This window comes from Calidris pugnax, unplaced genomic scaffold, assembly GCF_001431845.1.
Source record: "Calidris pugnax isolate Ruff unplaced genomic scaffold, ASM143184v1 scaffold20, whole genome shotgun sequence".
Classification (NCBI taxonomy): Eukaryota; Metazoa; Chordata; class Aves; order Charadriiformes; family Scolopacidae; genus Calidris; species Calidris pugnax.
The window spans coordinates 15,893,584-15,916,489 of record NW_015094510.1 but is presented as its reverse complement, the minus strand read 5'-3'; the positions used below and the strand labels follow the sequence as shown (position 1 = coordinate 15,916,489).

At 42.0% G+C, this 22,906-nt stretch overlaps 1 protein-coding gene across 2 annotated transcripts in view; it reads left to right on the top strand.

Moving 5' to 3' along the window:
* CAB39L (calcium binding protein 39 like) overlaps positions 1 to 22,221 on the top strand; it is a 62,972-nt gene extending 40,751 nt beyond the window's left edge. Inside the window, exons 4-9 of one of the 2 annotated variants that reach the window (XM_014966106.1) lie at positions 1,738 to 1,856; positions 7,325 to 7,493; positions 11,011 to 11,070; positions 12,633 to 12,698; positions 13,381 to 13,524; positions 20,362 to 22,221. In XM_014966106.1, the coding sequence (XP_014821592.1) occupies positions 1,738 to 1,856; positions 7,325 to 7,493; positions 11,011 to 11,070; positions 12,633 to 12,698; positions 13,381 to 13,524; positions 20,362 to 20,541 (738 nt within the window). In that variant the 3' untranslated portion in view covers positions 20,542 to 22,221. The remainder of the gene's footprint in view (positions 1 to 1,737; positions 1,857 to 7,324; positions 7,494 to 11,010; positions 11,071 to 12,632; positions 12,699 to 13,380; positions 13,525 to 20,361) is intronic. The other variant, XM_014966107.1, reaches the window with a different exon arrangement.
* The last annotated feature ends 685 nt before the right edge of the window (positions 22,222 to 22,906 follow it).

Here is a 22,906-nt window from a genome sequence, read left to right as displayed (position 1 = left end):
GTGCTTCAGTGGCCATATGTATTTCATTATAAGGCAAAATCAAATCACAGATCCAGGTGAGAGGTGTTGCAAAAGTATTCCTACAATTTTTATAGATGTCTGGTGGTGAGGGAAGTCTGACTTGGTTCCCTCCTATCTACCTCCATTTCCTCCAGGAGAACACAGAGAGACCAACTTCTTTGGCTTTCACCATTGCTGGTCTCTAGAAAATGGGACATAACTGCATATATCTCTGTGAGATATATATCTCTCTCTATATATCTACTATTGGATATAATGCTGCAGTGCACCTAATATTAAGTAACTAATGTAAAATTTGGCATAGCAGAAAGGATCACTTAATTTTTGGCAATTTTTACCTCGCCCTTTCAACAGCTCTTCTCTGTCTGGATTGTTTTTGTCTTGGAGTAACTGCTGGAACCGCTGGGAATCACAGGATTCCAGACATACATTATGGGTGTTGTAAAGATAGAGGAGAATGGGATGATTTTATAAAGAATTAGCCTAATTAAGAGAAGGTCCAAGGGTCAAAAGTGTTGCATCAAAGGTGGATGGACTGGCCTGCTCTGATTTCATTTTCCTATTTAATTCCCCGAGTCCCCAATTCTCCGAGCTGGCTTGGGTTGGAACAAGTAGGAAAGCAGAATATTTTGTGTTTCTCAGCAGTGATTTATTTGTAGAGGTGAAACCAGGGAATTTCTCTCTGTGTGAAACTATCTGCTCCTTGGCTTTAAGCGTTCAATAAGTTCTCCGCCAAGGAATGTTTGTCCTCTCGAGACAGATCAATGACCACGTCCAGATTATAAGTAACCTTTTGCTTTAGCTTGCCCTGTGCATAGTGACCCGCTGTTGACTCAGTGCCTTGGTTACTGGTCATTAGCACAGCAGCCTCCCGTGGCCTTGGAAGAAAGTGGTCTCAATTTGTCTCCCGTGGCCAGGGGAGAAAGCGGTGAGGGAGAAGGAGGATTTCTAATGCAAGATGTCTTGGCAAACCCTGTGGCTGAATAGAACATAAATTGGAAGGGCCTTCTGAAAAGCTATTTGCACAGGGAAGCGTTCGAAGATAAAATGTGATTGTGCAGATGTGTGTATATAGGAGAAAATGAGGATGAAGTGAAGGATCTTAGTTGTGACTGAAGCAGAGACATGTACGTGACACAGCCTTTCTATCAGCAGTAATTATTTCATTCCTCACGGGGAAATAATGGGTGCAGTTTTAAATTTAACCCTCATTCTCAAAAATGCGGTAACACTTGGCATTGATTGCATTTGAATAATAAAAAGCTTTAGCTTTGTAAATCTAGGCTGTGGGGTGGTGTACTTGGTACTAGCTTGACAACTTACATTTGGAGGCTGTGGGAGCAATAGTACACACTGCAAAAACATGTTGGCTTGGGGTAGTGGCTTGCTTTTTTGATGCTTTACTGTTGCTATTTAATATAGCCAGGGATTTGCTTGAGATAATAAGGGAGATGCACATCTTCATGTAGAAAGAGAGAGGTGTAAATGGGAGCAGGGAGGTCAGTAGCCTTCAGAGCCACCCGTCGGAGGAAGCCTTCTTGTGGCGCTGAAGAAACAGCAAGTGTGAGGTGGTGGGACTATGGAGAACCCAGAAAAAGAGACTGATTTGATTTGGTTTGGTTTCAATTTCATTTCTACTTTAAGTAGAGATTATAGTGAATAGTCATTTGTTCATGGTTTTTTTCTCATTGAAGATATGTTTTGCTTCTTTAACAGGGGAAAAAGGACGTTTCCCAGATATTTAACAACATCTTGAGAAGACAAATTGGCACACGCAGCCCTACTGTGGAATACATTAGTGCCCATCCACATATCCTATTTATGCTTCTAAAAGGGTGGGTGCTTTAATTTGATTTTCATTAAAGAGCATTGCCTGGAACACGCTGGCATTGCAGTTGATATGCTTTCTCATTTTTATGTGAAAAAAAAGTGTTTTCAAATTTTGTTCCAGAATTTTTATTTTGTTCCTTTCATATGGACTTTGTTTTTACTTATCTGTATACTTTTTAATGACTGGATTATTTGGTTATTTTATTTGGCTGTTATTTCTTCACAGAACTTCATGTTGGAATGTTACGTGTTTTTGACAGCTCCCTACATGACATGTACTTCCGTTCTTGCCTTAAACTCATGTGTAGCATTGTTGACAACTACTGAGCTTCATTTAGACCCTTCTGATTGCAGGAGTGACTTACAGTGGTGTCCATAGATAACTGGAGTAAAATGCTGGACCACCACGTGGTAGAATGAAGAGAAGGAAAAATGCATAAAAAGAGTAGTTGTGTCTGTGGGGCAGATTCCTCCAATGCTTGTAGCCATGTGTGAACAACTTCAAATCAATTCTGTTTGATTTGATTGAAACTGATTGAACTCCACAACTTTCAGCATTTTTTTCTCTTTTAACCTTTGAGGGTGCCAGTGTTCAAATGTAACCCAGTGATTCCCAAGGTAAGTTGGGTTGGCCAAGGAGGAGGAGTAGACTGCCGTGTGGAGAGGACATCGGTTGTAATTGCATTCAGGAGTGTAGAAGTGTCAGTGTGAAACTCTTGAGGTTTCTGTCCCCTTTGCTTTTGGCCAAAAGCACCTTATGTTCAGCCAGAAGGTTTGCTTTTGCAACCCTTGAAATCTTCTGTTATCTGATTAGTTTTCTGTGGTTTAGAAAACCACAGAAGCCAAAGAATCCAAAGAAGCCAAAACTTCAGGTTTTTGTTTATTTTTCTCTAAAGAAAGGAGAATGTATGTGATTGAGATTAAAGAACTGATGTAGAAGTAAATGCATTTATCAGATGATCAGTATGAAACAACATGGACTCTTGTAATTGTATCATCACACTGGGAACAGCCATTCAAAAACATGACATAAGCCTTTTAAACTAATGGTTCTTAAGACAATGAATATTTTAAAATGTCTTTCTTGTTTCTGAAGCTTAAGACTTGCATTTTTAGCATCTGCTCCAAAGCCAGTGTTAGGAAAGTACTTAAGCACCACCTAAGGTTTGTGCATCACAAGGCTGCAGCCCCAAGGGTAAAATTATCTTCAGCCTCCCCACTCTCCCAGGAGGAGACCCAAGCCAGGAGAGAGAGGCAGGCACAGGAGTCCTCTAAAATAGTAATTTCCTTCAAAATTGGCCACGTTCCAGCACAGCTCAGCAGGGAAAAAAGTCACCGAGAGAACTAGACCAGGGATTTCAAGAACTGTGAGCTGGTGGTGGTTGATGTTAGTGGCAAAGCTCTTGGTTGCTGCAATAGGAGGAAGATTGACCTGCTGCCTTCCTTGCAGGCAGGGCAGGTGGCTGGGCTGAGAAATGCCTTGCTCTTACAAGTATAGTGGTTTGTTGTGATTTAGCTTTAGTTTTGAAACTCTTGACTTGTTTTGTGTTGCTAAGCATGAGCTTCCTCAGAAAGGAAACCAGTAAGCTAGATAAATGGATTTTGGTTTCATTTGTTCATTAAAATTCACCATTTACATAAACCTCAAATTAGTTGTTCCAGGACAGTGATGATAATTCTCTCAGTCGTCGTTAAGTTATACAACTGTTTTCAATTTCATGTATAGATACAATCATTTTCTTCCCTTTTCTCTGTCTTTGCTTTTTTTATTTTTCGCTCATTTTGGTTTTTTACGTTGCACATGTATCACTACCATATGTCTGGGCTTTATTTAAAGTTAAAAAGTATTTTTGGATCATGTCCCAGATATTCTTTGGCATCTGTAACAACCAAGAATATTAAGAAGATAGGAAGGATTTCATGCTACACGAATTTGCTGCTGACAGACATTTTACTGTAGGTGACCTGCCATATAAATGGCATAATTTAGGTGCTTTTTGGAGACTATTGCTGCCTGCAGTGGTGTGTCTGTGTTAGTTTGGTCCTCAAGCTCCTTGTTCTTGATTTCTTGCTATCTCTCCGCAGCACTGCACTGTATCAGAGTTGCCATTTTTGGAGTTTCTCATTAGAAAGTGCTGTTGGATTTATCAGCAGTAGTCCAGAAAACAGTCCTATCCAGCCCTCATGGTATCTGAGCAGTTGCTGCAGGACAGTGTAATGATGTCAAACACGATGCCGTCTTGCCTGCCTGTGTCCTGCTGCCAGGGCTGTCTGAAAAAGTACTTAAAATATGTGCTTAAAGCAAGGGTAGGGCCCCAAACGCGTGGCTGCTGCGTGCAGGCAGTGTGCGGTGCTCCTGTGCAATCATCCCTGGGACTGGGAAACACACATTTCATGTTGGACTTCACCACTCCAAAACATGACTTGAGGATGAAGTTAAATGAAACACACTGTATCAAAATCCACTTAAAGGAAAGGACAGTAGATTTGACTGGCTTGTACCGTTCAGTGTTTGTTATGTGACATTATTTGGAGAGAAAAAAATAAATTTCAACCATGACTATAAAAGAAACGGCTTGGGACTATTGTGAAAGCTTGTCATTGTCTCACTTGTATTGGATGCAAAATTTCCTCTGCCCCCTGACAGTCAGTTCGTAACAGCATCAACAAAAGATTGCTTTTTCATTGCATAATGTGAGCTCTGTTGAGTGGGAAGGATCCTTAATCAGAGCCTCCCGCCCAGTGTTTCCTGCCTAATACTCCGGCGGCACTGCCAGCTTGAGATAACTGTTCTTACCTTTTAGGCTTCGTTTTACTTGTTGGCTACTTCCTTCCAGCTTCTCAGCTTCAGAAAAACATACAGCACATAGTTGACTACTATTTTTTTTTTACTGTTTTTTGGTAGGTTAATTGACCTTCCTGCTGTATGAGGACTTGCTTTAATAGTATCTTTTCTGTGTGTGTGCAAGTCTTGTGTATGAATAGGATTTCAGATGAATACAGTATTTGATGTATATAGACTACAGGGTATATTTGGGCCAATTTTTTCTCCAGTGTCAGCTTATTGCATTAACCCAGAAACCACTTTGTAATTTAAAATATTTTCCCTCTAGAACCATGACTGTAGAGCACTTGAAGTTTGTGGCACTTGCATCATTTCTCACAAGTGACAGATTTATAAGTTCGTTTTTAAATATATGTCATGCCACATGCTATCTAGTACACTCAGTCACTTGCCTCAATCTGTTTTGTGATGAGCTCTTCATATCACAGTGCAGTTAAAGCTTTAATAGTATATTGGCTAAAGTTGCAGAATTCCCCTTGAGTTTATCCAAGAATAAACTCCTTATCCAAGGATAAACTCAAGCTATGGAAGTTAGTGTAAAATCAGATCAGAATACAGCTGTTAGTCAACACCCTGTGTATCCCAGTCTAGAGCTGCCTTCCCAGTCTCCTGCCTGTGCTCCTTGCCTTGTACCATCTTCTGCACTAGTCACACAAGTGTGATTCCCTTCGTGCTGAGATGCAGCTCTGCTCTCAGTCTTGTCTCTTTCAGCCTCCACAAGAAGTATTTTGAAATTTTTCAAGTCCATTATTTCCTTTTCTGGTTGCCCTTGGTAGTCAGTATGTGGGGGTTTCTTTAGGTTGTAAGTTCATCTGAACAGAGAAGAACTCTGTATTTTTTTCTGCTGCAGGAGTACGTCAGCACAAAGCACTAATTGCTCATTAGAAGTGATTTTGAAGCACATATCTATCATTCCTGCCTGGTGGCTTTGCATGTAAGTGTGGGTGCAGAGAACATGCCAGTTATGCCCAGGCAGCATGTAAACTTGTTCCAGGCATATTCCAGGAGCCAAACCCAACTTCCCTCGCTTATGTGAACAGCCAAAGGTCCTTAACCCGCTTCCAGATAATGGAGCGTTTGACTAAGAATGATTCTGTTGATACTTGTGTTTTAAAAAGTTATTGTGCTGGAAACAATGTAATTTGCTTTTATTCCAACTAAAATATTCCGTAGCCAACTATTAAATATTTTCCTGGCTGCACTCCTAGGAGCAACTCCGCCTCTTTTTGCTTGAAAATTAGCATTCCTGTTAATGGAGTCAAGGAGAGGTACGCCTCAACGGAAAACATCAGCAAATCTCCGTTGTCTAAAGAGTTATAAATTCATTGTTTGTAAATGTTCCCCAAAAGGAAACAAATAGGGGCCTGAGTGCCTGCATTTCCTTGAGGGTGGGAAGTTTCATTTGCCTGTTTGGAATAGCAATTCATTTTTCATTAAGCCAACTATTGTTGACATCAGGTTGAAGTATGCGGCTCTGGTATGCTCACAAAACACTACCATTCTTTTAAATCGCAAGCTGGTGGTAAATTTGAAGGCCCACTCATTTATAACACAGATGGCATTTTGTGTTTTTCTTCATTCTTTTTTTTTTTTTTTTTTTTCTCTTTTGGCCTAGTGATAGGAATTAATTGTGCAAAGGAAACATGATGCTGATAAGCCCAGGGTGATAATACACAGTTCTGATACAGTGTAACCAGCTTATTGAAACAGAGTGTGCTTTCTGTCCCCTTGGACTTCTCTGCTTTCACATGATTGAAGATTGCTTGGAAGAAGTTCATTTTAAGTCATTCCTAACTGTTGGATTTCATCCCTTCTTTTTTTTTTTTTTTAATTGTGTTTCTAACAGGTTTTTTTCAGATTAATTTCAGCTTTAAAGAAATCAAAACTTTATAGAAATAGATGATCTGAATTGCCACCCCACTCTCTCACTCTCCAGGATTGAGTGCTGGCTCCTGGCTATTGAAATGCATGTGCCATAACAGGATTGTAACTTAAGGAATGCAGTCTTGTCTCCTGAACAAAGTTGTAGCCTCTGCAGAGGAGGGATTGAGCAGAATTCCTCCTCAACTGCAAAAAAAATATCTTCAGAGCTACAGAAAGCTTAATCCCGTGTAGACGGCCTGGATAGACTCTTTCTACCTTCTTCGTTAGACATTAATATTCTAGAGCAGTGTTCTCTAGAAGAGGAGTGGGAAGTGATGGGTGGTCATAAGGTTTTCTTGGATAAACTGAGGAGCTCAGAATTAAATCTGAGAAGGAAGATCATTGTATTGTATAGACCTTGCTTTCTCATAGATCTAAAAAGGTGAAAGAGTTCTGTTGAAACGTCACACACGGCCCACGGTCTTTCTGCAGAGAGGAGGTGTAACGCACATTTATGCCAAAATGTGTTTAGGCTTGTGAAGGCAGAGGTTTGCGATGGCAGCTTTATCTGTGTGACTGCTCCTCAGTTTTGGGTTGAGGTCCTGAAGCTGGGTACAGTTCTCTGGCTTGGAGCTGCTGTCCACGTGTTGTGTTCCCTCTGGTGCATGAGTTCCCTATGCTACAAAGTTCCTTGTTGCTAGAAGAATGCCCGTTTATCTTTGTTCTTCTACATTTTGACCTTTTCTGTTTCTTTTCATTCTTCAGATATGAATCCCCAAATATTGCCTTACGTTGTGGAATTATGCTGAGAGAGTGTATCCGGCATGAACCCTTGGCCAAAATCATACTTTTTTCAGAACAGTTCAGAGACTTTTTTAAATATGTGGAAATGTCAACATTTGATATCGCTTCTGATGCCTTTGCTACATTCAAGGTAAATTACGGGATACATAGCATCGTGTCAAAAATGGCAGTCTGTCAGTAGTCATCACTGAATGTTGTCTTGGCTTTAAACTGAGTGGGGTTTTTATTGTTCAGTAAAGGATATAATTAATCCTTGGTCTGTTTGTAATAGGATTCACAACAGTGATCAAGTCTGCAAAGAATCTTTAATTCAATACAGATTTACATTTCACTGATGTTCTTTATCTTGATAACCCTAGGCCTTTTATGCAACCTTTTAAAACTCAAACAATTACATATTATGTATAGTTCTTGTAAAATGCATAACCTTTTTCTCTCCCTATATTCCCCTGGAGACAAAACCACTACCCATCATGACCACAACCAGTAAATAGAAGCAATCATTTAAAATCCTCTAATTTTTGCTGACCCTTCTGAGCTTGGCAGTCAAATTTAGACTAATGCTGTGCCTGCTGGTGATTTTACAACTTATTTGTATGCTTGCTTTTGTGACCCATGGTTCAGTGTAAGGATCATGTGGCTACGAGCTAAGTAGGTGAAAGCATTGCACAGACTGTCTATAGAGTCTCTGTGTGGTATTAAAAATGAAATTGGGTGAAGCTTGCCATATTTCTTGAAGTTAGTATGTGACCATCATCTTGCATTCAAGGTGCTCTAGTCTTCTATAGACCTTCAAGGTCAATAGTCTTTGAATAAAATGTGGTGCCTATGAGCTTAATGTACAGGGAAGATTAGTCTATTCATGAAAAATAATTAAAGCAAGCTAGGGAAAATTCTTTTCAGGTAAAGACTCTTCTAAATATAGACATAACTCCTCTTTTCTTCTATCAGTGGGTTCCTTGCTGTCATAGAAACACGTTGTTCATTCTTTCCTCTCAAAGCTAATTAGAAACATGAGTAGATAGACCTTAGGATTAACTGTAAGGAACATTAAGAGTTCAGCTCAGTGATTCAACGCACACTGAAACCTGGCTTCAGTTTTTACTAACCTACTGAAGGGGGTAAAGATTTGCATAATGGAGATAATATTGTATTCATCAGTAACGTGTTGAGCAGGATTACTAATTCAAACACCTGTTAATCAATAGCAGCATCTTTCAGTTATTTTAAGTTGCACTGTCATTGTGTGTGTTAGGTAAATATTATGAAAGTGGAGGTAGCACAGAAATACTGACAAGTAAAAATATATGTGTAGGACTATATAAAAATGCAACTGAGGTATTTAAATCCTCCGTCCCTGGCATTTTACCCTACGCTTGGAAGAGCGTCTCTGCTCAGAGAAGTTTGACAGAAAAGATTTGCATTTTTTGCCCACATCCTGCTTTGAGAATGACAGGAGAGTGTGTTTGTGGTGATGGACGGTCTTCACTCCAACCAGGGGTCCAGATGGGGACAAATCACAGAATCACAGGACCGCAGATTACTCCAACTCTCCCCAAAAAAGAGGGATTGATATTCTTCACAGATCTACAGCTGTGGAACTTAATTCTGTCCCCTGTGACCTAAGCGTATTTTTAGCAGGATTTAAAAACAGGATTCTATGTCGTCACGTGCACTGGAAAAAGAGGAGTATGAGGGCACTTCATCTTCAGACATAGGTCAGAAATCACCTTTTAAAGTGCTTGGGGAAAATCTATAAACTGCATTTTTTTAAATTGCCTCGTACTTTAAATTTACTTGATACGTGGTCAGTTCTGGAATAAACCAGCTGTTCATCTCATCTCCTATTTCTCTGTTGCTCTGAATAGCTGGAACAGAAAGAAGTGATGTGGAAGCAACTGAATCATGAAATGTGGAGCTACCTCATTTCTAATACCATAAAAATATGGTTGGATTACTGAACTCATGTTTTCAGTTCTGTTTCCCCCTTATTGGGTTTGTAGTGTTGCCAGCAGGGTGTCTGATTCAGAGCTGAAAGCCTTGGATACTCTACGCTCCAGAGGAGGGCTTAATTAAATGTGCATTAAAGTCTGAGGATATTTATAGTAGGAAAGTATGGGAATTTTTGATGATCTGGAGATGTACTTCTTAATTAAATTCAGCCAGGTGCACTGCAGAGAGGAAAGAGAGCTGCTAAAAATGCAGAGGAAAATGGCTTGTATTTAGAGATGCAGTCGGCTGTGAGAGGGTACCAGCAGCAGTTGGAAAGAGTGCTGATTGAATACCACTGCTCCACGCTCTCCCCTGATTTTGTATGAAAAACTCATTTTGGATTATATTCCATTTGTGCCCCCTATTGAAAAATGTTGTACTTGCCTCCTAAGTGCCCTGCATAAAAACTTGTGAATCATGCTTGCTGCACTCAGCCTTTTAAACTGCTGTCATTGCAGTCCTGCCAAATAAAGGAATGTATTAAAAACATGTCCTCGTTTTTATAGCACTCTGCTTTCATCTTATAATTGATGGTAAAAATAAATTAAAGGATTAGTATGTAAAGGATTTCTTTTATTTGTGATGCTGTAGAGGATGTGTCTATGCATCTGGTTCAGCTACTCATCAGCTTCAGTCTCTGACTGTGGGTAAGGAAACCAAGGAAAAAATGATGAAAAAGAGAGCAACTGATTCACCGGAAAAGTATCAGCTTGAATGGACTTCATCAGGCATTTATTGTGATCAGTGTTATGTTTTAAAGGAGGCAATAAGATAAAAATTAAACTAAAAGGCCTCAAACCGGCCACTTCATTTTGTAGCTATTCATCTAGTAAAGAGGCTTGATTTCTTCTGGAGCTGAACATTTCCATCTCTGTTGCTGAGCTCCATGTTTCAATTCTGTGGTAGAGGTTGCTTTAATTTAAATTTGAATTAGTTGGCCTTTTAAGATGGGATACCTCCTATGAAGTTTCAGCTTAAAGGTCTGGTAATGCTGTGTCAGTAAGTCCACCTTGGGTAGAAAACCAACCACAGAAGAAATTCATCCCACCTACCAGAGACCCCTTTCTGGGGAGGGAGTGGCTGTGGAGGGAGTCTTGATGGGTAGCTCAGATTGGTGCCTAACTTTTAGGATTTAAATAAATGAATGTATTATATACAGTGGTTGAATTTGAATCTGCCTTGTTGTATTCATTGGAGATGAGCAATAGCAATTGATCAAACTTAGCCTAATTTTCCAGCTGTGGGGCAGCATGGAGATCACTTTTGGCTTTGGAACCATAGCTGATCCCTCCATAAGGGTTAATTTACTTTCTTCCTTTCCCCCACCCCAGTTCATTTTAAGTACTGTGCGTGATGACCTTAAGAAAAGATGGGAGAGGAAAGGAATATAAAGAGCGAATGTTGGAATAGTTTTGTATCAATTCTATGAGCATTCACTGAATCTCCTTAAAATGGAAATAAATGCAGAATGCAGTTTTGCTTTTAAATGCTTTTGGTCTTGCAGTTTTGCTTTTAAATGCTTTTGGTCTATAGAAATCATGTTGTAAATACCACCTAAAAGATGACCTGGTAAAAAATGCTAAAATAAATTTGAGAATCAAGGGACAATCAAATGAGCACACTCTCTCAGGTAACCTTTCTCTGTTCTTCCCCAGGACCTGTTAACACGACACAAATTGTTGGTAGCAGAATTTCTGGAACAAAATTATGATGTGGTAAGCGTAAACGAGAGAGCAATTTTTTAAAAATCTGTTCCTGCTTAGCTGGAAAAAGTGCACTTTTGATAGTGGAGGGTTTCATGCTCCACATAAAATAGTCACGTAGGACTGCAAAACTAAACATTGCTTTTACTAAAGCAGAATCCTCCTGTGGTGTTTGAAAGGGGTACCCCCTTTGCACATATACGGGGACAAACACCGAGGTTTTAGGAGCGCTCATAGTTTAAAGGCAAGTTGTGTTTTTCTCTGCAGACATCGTACCTCCTCATATGTGAACACAACTGTCCACTTTGTATGTAAACAGATCATGGTGGAAAAAGCGTGCATGTCTTAAAAGAGTTTTGTGATATTCCAGGGCTGATAGGGCCACGCTAGTGTCATATATAATACTTTGGGACAGAGGAGAATAGTTGCTGCAAGAAGTTCTAGCATTTCGGGAAATTACATGTACCTAACTGGGGACTGGGGTCTTACCATCTAAGGCAATTACCTCTTACCATCCTAATGCAATTAGTCCCTTGGTTTCCTGCCATTTTTCATGTTGACTTTTTGGCTCAGTTTTGAACCAAATGTGGGTCAGAAAAATTCCACTGGAATCAACTAAAATTGGACTGATATGGATCACAGAATTAGACTACGGGTTATGTTCTTATGTTACCTGAGGCACTCTTTATTTCATTGCCAAAGTGAAAAGGCGGAAGACAATGTCTTTCATTCTAGAGTTACCAAGAAGGTTATATAAAGATATTGCTGAGTCACAAATGCAGCTTAATTGGAGCAAAATTAGTGTCTCTGCTAATCTTTTCTCTTAGCACTGAAGTACTGCATTGGAACAGTCCCCATTCTCCCTTTATTTAACATTTAAAATTTTAAGTATAAATTGTGGAAATGAGCATTTTTTAGAGATGGTTCTTGGAGAGGAGTGTTGGGGTTTGTTGTTTGTTCAGTAGGTGGTTTGAACTTATCGTAGCCTTCTCTCTCAGTCTTCTTGACCACCAGGTTCCCTTGGCCCAGTCCCACAAAAGCCAGCACACGCTGGACTCCTACTAACCCTCATCGGGCAAATGGCTTTAATGAGCTGCTCAAGGCAGGTGGCACCTGACAAAGGGAGTTTTGGGCATATGCCAGTATGGGATGCACCATCACTAGTTTGGGGTATCGTGTTAGATCACAAAGCAAGTCATGACCACACTATGAGTGAGTGGACCAGTTACATGCTGGACCCGTCTGTCCTGGCAGCAGATTCACCCTCCTTTAAGAGAAGATTGTAGGGGCACTGGCTTACTTCTGTCCTAGTTGGCTCGCACTAGCTCCCGTTATATCCAGTCCATATGTGGTATCCCTCTTTGCAGTATTTGGAAGAGGAGTGTTCCTGGGCATTAATTCACTCTGTGATAACCAGCCAAGAAAAAAGGCCGTGAGAGCTGTGCCTAGTGTGGCAGTGAAGTGTTAGAGGCCAGCACTGCTGTGGTCTCTGCTGCTCCTCTGGGGTGGGAAGGACTGGGAGGAGGAAGGATGGACATGAATCGGATGCATTTTGTGTTTTCTTGTTACTCTAGATCTTTGAGGATTATGAAAAACTCCTTCACTCTGAGAATTACGTTACAAAGAGACAATCTTTGAAGGTAAAGTAAAGTTTCTCAGCACTTTCCTTCTAAATTTGAGCTCCACATTATGCAGAATCTCAAGATGCATGTATGGCAATGGAGCAGCCATGTAAAACAAAAAAGAAGTAAGTGCTTGAGGATGCTGCTCGTACAGTGCTCAAGAGCTCGCTGTGACTTTTCTGGGATCTCTGGTGAAGCATTGGGCCGTTTCTATGGAACAAGCACTATCATTTTTCCTCTGACCTCGAATCTGGACTTTGGTTCAGAATGTAGTTTAAAATGAGCTTGAAAGTAACGTGATAGTCTCTGTGTGTCTGGTGCTGTTTGATCCTACAGCACCAAGTCTGACGTGATGGGACCAGGTCTGCAGATGGGACCAGATAGGTACGTTAATGTAACACCCAAATGACATTAAGGTGTCTTTGTGGGACAGCTGCACCACACTTGCTTCTGTCCCAGCTGGCTCACACCAGCTCCTGTTACATCCAGCCCATACGTGGGATCCCTCTCTGTAGTATTTAGAAGATGAGCATTACTGGACATTAAGTGACTCACTGCATGAAGTCTAGTTAGTTTTTTTTTAAAGGTAGTGACATTGAAACCTCTTAGGCAAACATTAAAATATGTTGCTACTTTCTTGATATCCAAAATTAATGCATTGGACTGAAAAAACTGTGGGTTTTTTTAATTGTCTCTATAGCTGCTGGGTGAATTGATTCTGGACCGACACAACTTCGCCATCATGACAAAATACATCAGCAAACCAGAAAATCTGAAGCTGATGATGAACTTGCTGCGAGATAAAAGCCCCAACATTCAGTTTGAAGCATTCCATGTGTTCAAGGTGAGCTAGTGTGAGCTGCAGAGGTGGCAGACTTCCTCTTTTCCTCATGAAAGTGTCTTTCAAGGTGGGCAAGAGAAAGCCCAGACAATTAATGCAAAATTTGGGGTTTACAGTCACTTCCAGTATTTGTGAAGGCCTTAATTGAAAACCTTTCTGTCGCTCAGCCTCTGATTCCTGTTTGCCTGCCTTCAGGTGAGATGTAAGGCAGCATCGTTTTGGTTTGGGCTGAGGGTAGTCACTCAAGTAGCAATGAGGTGAATGCTACAGGTAACAAAACACAAAGCTTCTAGGTCTTATTTGTGGTACCTTCCCTCAGCTCTTAGGTCATTTTACCATGTGATTCTGGGTAAATACTTAAAAAAAAAAAAAAAAGGTCTTAAAACTATACATTAAGACCAAAAGTTGGTAGTGCTAGTGCTGTGCATCAGTATGAACACAATTTGCTTTTAAAGGTATTAAAAAGATTTGGTAAATCTGAGCTTGAAATTAGTTTAATCCTTCCGTTATTTTGCAGAGATCATTAATACAATCTTAGACAATTACCAGATCCAACCAGTGTCCCTTTTTTTGTGTCGATTAATGTTAAGAAGTGAAAAGTTCACCATTTTCCTAGCAAAAAAGTTCTCTGCTCTGGGACAGAGGGTGAGTTGGATAGTTATTGTGCAAAACTGCATATTAATTTCAAGCTATGTAAATAGAGTCGTTAATGATTTTCAGAAGAGGAAAATTAAGCCTGTAAGGATATCATTCCCCAAGATGGTTAAGAAAGATACCAGATCACACCAAAAAACATGCTATTGTGAAAGGGTTACATCACCCTCCACAAATTCAGGGTGACTTGTTGAGTTTTGTACTTCTGCCATTTCTGCTTGGAAAAAAGCTTTCAAGATCTTCAGTGTGGAGGCTTAGAGGATGTGCAGCTTCTAAAAAAAACACGTTTCAACAACAAAAAAGAAAGAGCTTCAAGGAGGATTAAAAAAAATTCCCTCCCTGAAATAAGCAGCTTGGTAAGCTGTTCCCTTGCTGACTTCCTCCATAGTCATCTGAACCACTGTGAGTAACTTCTCCTCCTCCTTATCGGGAGGTATGTGGCTCCAAGATAAGAGAGCAGTCAGGCTCCAAACACTTGCAGCCTTTGAGATGCTTATGGAGGGAAGGGATCAGAGGATTGGGCTCTCTTAGCCACTCTGTTGAATAAATGCTAGATTTTGATGTGTGAAACACATGAGTTTCTGTGTCGGAATTGATGATAGGGATGGCCCAGGCCTTGGGAACAGCTGATTTTGCTTATTTTAAGAGGCATTTGAAAGGACTTGGAATAACTTGAAAGGATTCCAGTGTGCAACCACGTCACGCATTGCTGTTTTCCCCATTCTTCCTTCTCATTCCTCCCTTCCTTTTCTTTTCCAGTATGTTGCGTCCCATTTCCAGTTAAGAGTGGAGATATTGTAGGCTCAGCCTTGCTTGACCGCTTGCAATTGTGACCTCGTGGACGTAATGCTGAGGCCTTCAGGTGCCCAGCAAACAACCAGTCCACAGTGGTAATGCTGTGTCTCTTCAGTTCAAAGGGCCAAACCGTGTACTCAGATAGTGACCTCCATGGGATGTTGTTGGCTTTTTTTCCAGCAGTACCTGTCAGCAGCATGTAAGCCGTGCCATGGTGTGCCTCACGCCATCTCACACACGTTGTGCTCTTTGGGGGGAAACTGCAGACTCAAAGCAGAACGTCATCAGCTGGAAACTGCTCGTTTATAACCACCAGCAGCACACTCAAATAACTCTAGAGGTGCAGCAGAGCTTCCCTTTTAGGTCCTCACTGAAGATCTGGGGTAGCTGGGTATAGAAGCACTCAGCTTCTCCCTGGTGGGCAGGGTAGCTATAGAGTCCTACAGAAAATTACATTGTGAATTAGCTTTGTAGAGCGGGTCAGAGAAAAGCATTTTCCTCTAATTTCACTTCTTAAATTGAATTCTAACTTCTTGAGAACTACTAAAGGAAATCCTTAAATATTTAAGAAAATGGGGGAAAATGCTACTGGCTGCTTGTACCCTGTTCTGCAGGGGTACATTTCAGGGTTCGTGTCCCTCAGCCCAGCTCTCTTGTCAGCTGTAATAATTCCATGCTAATGTAACTGGGAGAGGAATCTTGTGCTCAGCTTTCAATCTCATAAATTTTAAACTGTGCCTGCATTTTAAAATTGTGCTTGCAAAATACCTGTGCAGCCCTGGTTGAAATTACAGTAGACTCAACACAGTGATTTGAAATCAAAGGTCTGCTGAGAGGTGGATACTTGCTGCTCTGTCCGAGCTGCCAAAAGATTTGGGTTTAAATTACCTGATTTAGATGTTTCACCAGTTAGACACAGTTGAAATGAAAAAGTGCCTGTTTTGTAAGCATCCAAATTCCAATGCTCCCATGCCCCAGCTGACCCAAAAAAAGGCATATGACTCTTATCTCCCTGAGGCAATTTCTAATTATTGAAGATTCAAAACTGTAAGATAGAGATGGAAATGATGAGCACCTCTAGTGCAAAAATATTTTGTGGGAACATTTTGTGGCTGAAAATGTCAGTCTCCCTTTAAGCTCTGAGAATGTTTCACTGATCCAGGATGCTTTGGGTGGGAAATAGAAGGCAAACAAGGTGTCCACTTCCAGTGCCTTCTTCCGTTCTCTGTTGAGGAGATGCTTGATCTTCCTCCTGGCTTCAGCTCCTTCTCTTCCTTTCACCTGAGCAAAATGCAGCTTCTGCCTTGTGGAACCATCCTAAAGGTTTGTGGCTGCTTTGTAAAGCTGGATGTCCCAGACAATGTGTGCATGAGGATTAGCCAGTATGTAATCATTAGGAAGAGTTGACATACCTCACCCCTTTCCTCCTCCTGCATAAATAATCCAAGGGGGTCACCTAGAGATGTAGCCTTTGAGAGTCATGAGTTCTTCTCTGTCTTGATTTCAGCGGAGAGGTCCCAGTCTTGAGCATGCACACTTGGAAGACCCCTTGTTGGGAAGTGCTCTCCAGTTCCCGTGATAGATTTGTGAGAACTATTAGTGGAGGCTACTTTGAGTTTGCCTGTAGGGGAGAGCAAAGCTTTCAGACATCTGTGAAAGTGGTGCAGGTATTCCTTTGACCTTATGTGTTTACAAATTAAAGGCTCTCACAACTTTCTCATATGGGGAACCAACAAGCTCTCTTGGCTTTCACATAAACAATTAGATTATTTTGAGGAAAACACCCTGTAGTGTTGAATTGGGATTATGCAACCTTCTTGTTCTTAAGCAGTCATTTAGCAAGATATATTTTACTGTTTAAGTCTAAAAATAGAATGGGTACACTGTGTTTTGTGACCTTAGTTTAATTTTTCCATTCATTTCGTGCACATTACAGAGCTACCTCCTGCAGCTTGCTCTGCAAATGGTCTCACATAATTTGACTGTACTGGCAGTTTCCTCTTGGTACGAAGCTGAAACCATGTTTGTGGGGCTGTGTCCTCTCTGTTTCTTAACTGGAGGGTTTATAGGGCCAGAGGTGTTATGTGAAGCACTACATTAGAAGCAACATGAACAGTAAGGCTCTTCTGTGTGCAGCTTCCTGACAGAGTAAGATTGTGCGTGACCCCAGAATAAGTCTTAAAATACCCAATCCAGGGTATCCAGACTCTGTAATCACTTTTTGCTGTGCTCTAGTCCCAGAGGATGGTGATGCCTGGTTATTAATTGCAAGGAAACAAGGTCAGATTCTCTAATCAAGGGATTTTGGTATTTGTTTGAAGAAATCCAGTGTATGACTTTTAATGGAGAAGAGGTCAACAGTTACACTTTGGACAACTTTTGAAGCTTCAGAGTTGATTTTCATTCCAGGCTTTTTGCAAACATTCACAAAATGGAACTGTGCTGAAACGGCTATTTTTAGAGTTGGAATTTTAATATGAGTACTCTCTTTATTTTGGTCTCTGTCTCTCTCATAGTAAAACCGTAGGTGAAATAAAGTTCTCTGTGGAGTGCTTTAGCTTCAGTTATATTTCATCTTGGTAGAAATGTTCTAGATGGTGTTAATAATGATTCCTGTTTCCAGGGATTTATCTCCTGCTCTGTGACAATACAGAGTTCTGAATGTGGGAGACTCTTTTTTAAAAGTAAAGTCTCATGGTGGTCCTAATCCTGGGCTTTGTGATGCTGATTAGTTGATACTGGCAGAATTGATTCTGTTTGCTTTGCCCAAAGTATTGAATAACATTTCAGGAATTTTCTGGTCCTTTAACGTTCTCTCTTTACGAGCCCCTGTTGACACTGAGCAAGACTAGCAGTCAAGATGATCTTTGTTTGAATGTTCAGTGGGACAGTTTTGCAAGGGGAAGATTATAATCTATAAATAATCGAGCAGGAAGATAAACAGGATGTGATGCCTTCTATTAAACTAAGTTCTTTAATTATTTGCTATTGTAATACTAGTAGTAGGACCAATATGAAATGCTGGTATTTACTGTTTACCACTAAATCTTTCCAGTTCTGTTTGCAGACCAGATAGCCTTTACAAGAAGAATGATTTAGATTTATTCATTTTGAGAGTCAGCCTTCAGTTATCTTTGTAAGGAGTCCTAATATTCATTAAGGGAAGATGGTTCAGCACTTCAAGGCCTTCTTTAATGGATCCCATTTGCACCACAATCAGATTTCTTTCTGAAAACGTGGGTCCTGTCAGTGTACTTGATGGTTTTCTTCTCTTGGTCACAAAGAGGGAACTGAACTTTGAAATTAAAAACTTGTAATGAAGATGTGTCATGGTTATGTTCCTCATCCCTGCGCATAGGCTTACCTACTGCTTTTCTCAAAGGAAGCTTGTCCAGATGACTGGGGGCTTCTCACAGTCCAAATCCTGGAAGTATCCAGGCTCCATCAGCGTGGTGTCCTGCTGCAGGTCAGCACGTGGGGAGCTGCTTGAACTGAGAGCAGCACCTGCCGCAGTCTCAGCCACAGCCAAACATTCATACCACAAGATTGCAAGATTCGTGTTCCCTAGAAAAGGCATGGATTAGAAAGCTGTAAAGTATGTTCAGTAGTGATTTACATCTCCAAACCTGTTATTTCCTATATGGAGAGCCAACACATCAATAGCAGCATATCACAGTTGTTTGCAAGGGAGGGGATATTGCTTTCAGATGCTGCAGGCTCAACAGGCTGCCCAGAGAGGTGGTGGAGTCTCCGTCTCTGGAGACATTCAGAACCCACCTGGACACGTCCCTGTACAACCTGCTCTAGGTGAACCTGCTTTGGCAGGGGGGTTGGACTAGATGATCTCCAGAGGTCCCTTCCAACCACTACATTTCTGTCATTCTGTGAAAACTTTGTAAAAGACTTGGGGCCTGGGAGCATTCACCCAGTGTGGCAGAGTGCACCCAGTGTGCAGCTCTTTCCCCAGAGAAAAAAATACCTTGAAGCAGGTGGCTCCTGAGGAGGAGGGATGCGAAGGAGACAAAAGCATAGGCAGGGATTAGGGCTCTTATGGCATCAGGATGGCAAGGTTTAAGATTATATACTTTCCTTCACCTTTATGGAAAAATAAATAAATATAGTCTTAATGAGCAGGACATGGTTTGGGTTTTCATGTGGGCACAATCTCCGTGGAGATAAATTAACCTACAGAAGAGCCTTAGGTCTAGAGTCAGCAGCTCCAGGGCTGGGCAAGTGGTGGTGCCGCCTGTGCTCGGCCGGACAACATGCCATTCTGTGCCGTCATCAGATGTTTGTTTTCATTCTGGTTTGAACAGGCTCGGAGGGAAACTGGACGTTTTCCAGCCCTGTCCATCCTTAATTTCTTCTCGTCGGGTAGAGAATAACTCCAGTTATTTATGTCGTTGCACAAGCGCTGGGGCGGTGTTTTGTTGACCAGCCATGGTAACCTCGGAGTGAGCCAGATGTGGGAGCTTCTCCTGGGGTGGCCAGGGTTGGGCTCTGTGTGTGTGTTCCTGCTGCCCCATCTGCCCCCTGTGACCCATGTCTGCAGAGCCCGCATCTCCGCGGCATCCTGAGGTCCCTGGGAAGAGCTTGTCACCCCTGGCCTTTACAACCGGCCCGAAGTTTCCTGTCGTCATCAGCCAGTGTGCGAGGCAGAGAAAAACGTTAAAGAAACAGTGCTGTGGCGTAGGGGGTCATGTCCAAAGCTGGAAAACTCTGCGGCTTTAGGCTTTGCAGGAGGAAAAATCAGAGCACAGCTAGGTTTATCCTTAAAAACTGCTATTTGAGAAGACGAGTGAGCCCCCAGCGCTGGGCTGGCCGGGCCAGGTGAGTGTCACCTCTCCGTGTTGCCACCCTCCCCTCTGCTCCTGCTCCTCTTGCTGCTGGAAATTTCCATGCTCCCCGTGAATGGATTAGGCAGAGGGGAAGTGGAGCCTCTGACATATTTTTCCAAACCAAAACAAAGCTGGCAAGTCTAATTTTAGGCCCGGTTTAGTATGGAAATGATATCAATACTGACACAAAGCTTTTCCGTTCTCCTGATAATTAATTTCTTTGTATTTAAGTCTTGCATGTGGAAGAGGCTGAGAATTGATAGCCCGCTCCTGACAGCTGGGTTTACAATCAAATGCTTTTATCAACAAAGAGCAAAATTAAAGGGAAGCGATACCACAGGCTCCCTCAATAGCTTTGCCTCTGTTTGCTGTTGAACCAAGGTGATTGTGACTCCTCTCTCTGTGCCTCGGGACAAGGTGTGTAGCAGCGGAGTGTCTGCCTGCCAGCCTTCAGCTCACTCCTTAGAAAATCACTTACGGGGATGTTGTGACTGATGTTCCCCTCTCTCTCTCTCTCTGTCTCTCCCTGTGCCTGGGTTTGTTTGCATGTTAGGTTTTTGTGGCCAGTCCAAACAAAACACAGCCTATTGTGGAGATCCTGTTGAAAAACCAACCCAAGCTAATTGAGTTTCTGAGCAATTTCCAGAAAGAGAGGACGGATGACGAGCAATTCACCGATGAGAAGAACTACCTGATTAAGCAAATCCGAGACTTGAAAAAGCCGACGGCATGAAGAACTCCTCTCGTTTTCCACTGTAGGCATTAATCTCATTTGTTAAGTTCCTCTGTGTCCCTTAAACACCACGATAGTGCTTGAGAAGGCACAGCAAGTGCCTGGTTTTTATTTTGTCTTTGTTCCTAGATGTCAAGAGTATAGGGGTTTTACATGAAAACTAAAATAAAAACCAAACAAAAATCTAGAATAATATATTCTTTTTAATCAAGACTATAATTATTTATGTCAGTTTAGAATCTCGCTGTAATAGAAGCTGTTTGATGGATTTTCATTTGTGCTCAAGAAGAATGAACCTCTTTGCTTAACCTTATCGGCAAACTCAAGCTGATGGTGAGTGCACAGAGTAGGTCTTCTGAGGACTGTAATGTTGTTCCTTTGCACTTGTAGTTGTGACTTTGTTCTAGTGCTGCACACACACAAGACTGTGAAAGAGCACATTCGTCTCTGGAGTTAGCTGCACTTATAGATTGAGTTCCTTAGTCAAAGCAGTGGGAGATGAAAAGCAGTTAAAGGTCACGTTTTTCGCTTTATTTTTGTGTTCTTTCATCTTTGAGTTTTCTTTTTCCCCTGGATCAGAGGCTTTGTATTCAGTGCTGGGGAACGGATGAAGACATCAGCCAGATGAGCTGTCTCTGCCTGCCTCCCATTTTCCTGTAGGAGATCTACCTTGTGCTAGAGCACAGGCCATTCCCACCGGTTCCTGAGCAGACTGGTGAGGAGCAGCCCCAGGTACGTGGTGCCCATGTACACCCCAACAGGAAGAAGGCAAGGGCAACCCCACCCCGTCAAGGCCCGTGCTGTATTGCTAATAAAGTCAATAAATAATAGTTTTGGTGGGAATAACTTGGGGTGGTGGCCAGAGCTACGTGGCTGAATCGTGCCAAGTGCTGAGCCCTGGCACCGGTGTGAGAGGAGGGTCCTCAGCATCTTCCCATCCGGATTCAAATCCTGGTTTGCTGAATCCCGGGGATGCTGAAATGGCCTCAGCCTGACCCACTGAGTGGCCCAAGGTCCCCGAATCTGCAGGTGCTCTCAGAGCTGAGAGCAGTTATTGGGTACCTAAATCAAGCACGGGAGGCAGTTTAGCAGCCCCGGGCACCAAAGGCTGCTTGTCGTCTGGCATTTTCTAGCCTCGTTCATCCTGGTGCCAATTCAGGTTCTGCGCTGAAGCTGTAGAAGGGGAAATCGTTGCACTGTTAATGTTTCAAGTTTAATAAGCTCTGTGGTCCAAACAGTGTTTCCCAGGGGTGTTTGAAGAGTTTTTGGGGTCTTTAGTTTTCTAGCGGGAAATGAAAATGTTACTCTGATGCTTTATTTAGGAAGTGGAGTTTGAGAGCAGGGAGTGGAAATTTCTTGAATATTTCTAGACAGACTAAGTTCTGGGTATTCCTATTTGTTGTGAGACAGTTATCTAGCTAAAACTTTAGCTAATGCTTCAGATAAAGAGGTGACACTGAATTGTAAAAACAGAACAAGACTTTTTCCTTCATAAAACTGTTGTATATTGGGGTGACTGATACTTTAATTTATGTGCTTTAGAAAAGGGATGAAACAGAACAGATTGTGGACTCATGGTTTTTTCAGATGTCGGATATACACAACAAATGTACATCTTAGTTGCCTGGAATTTAAAAAAGAAAAATATTTACAAGCTATTAAAAGCATGATTACTGATCACCCTTTATATCTACCTGGTTTTTTTTCCTCATGCCTTTCTGGATAGCCAGGCTCCGCGCAGTGCTAAATTCTTTCTCTGCTTTGCCAACCAGTTTCAGCAGATGCAAAGAGGGAAAGAGAGAGATGAGCACTTTCTTCAGAGCTAATGCGCTCTACAAAGCACCCCTTCTGCAGCCCTGGCTGGCAGGGGCCTGAGAACCCAGGATGCAGCACGGCTTAGCCTGACTTGAACATAAGAAGTTCCCACTAAACATGTGGAGGAACTTCACTTTGAGGGTGGCAGAGCACTGGAACAGGCTGCCCAGAGAGGTGGTGGAGTCTCCGTCTCTGGAGACATTCAAAACCCACCTGGACAAGTTCCTGTGCAACCTGCTCTAGGTGGACCTGCTTTGGCAGGGGGTTGGACTAGGTGATCTCCAGAGGTCCCTTCCAAACCCCATATCATTCTGTGATTCTGTGTGACTGCCATCTTCAACCCCAGCCCCGTGGGTGGTGCTCACTGTCAGTGGCAGCTTGTGGGTCGATAAAGGACCATCTCCAGAATCGCAGCCCTTGAACCTCATCATTTAAGGCTGATCCTCTGAGATTTAGAGCCCGAAACCGAAGGGCGCTTGGCTGCGCTCTGAGCTCTCAGGGTGGGGCTGTCTCCAGGGCTGGATTAGCACAGAGACACATGTCCATTGCC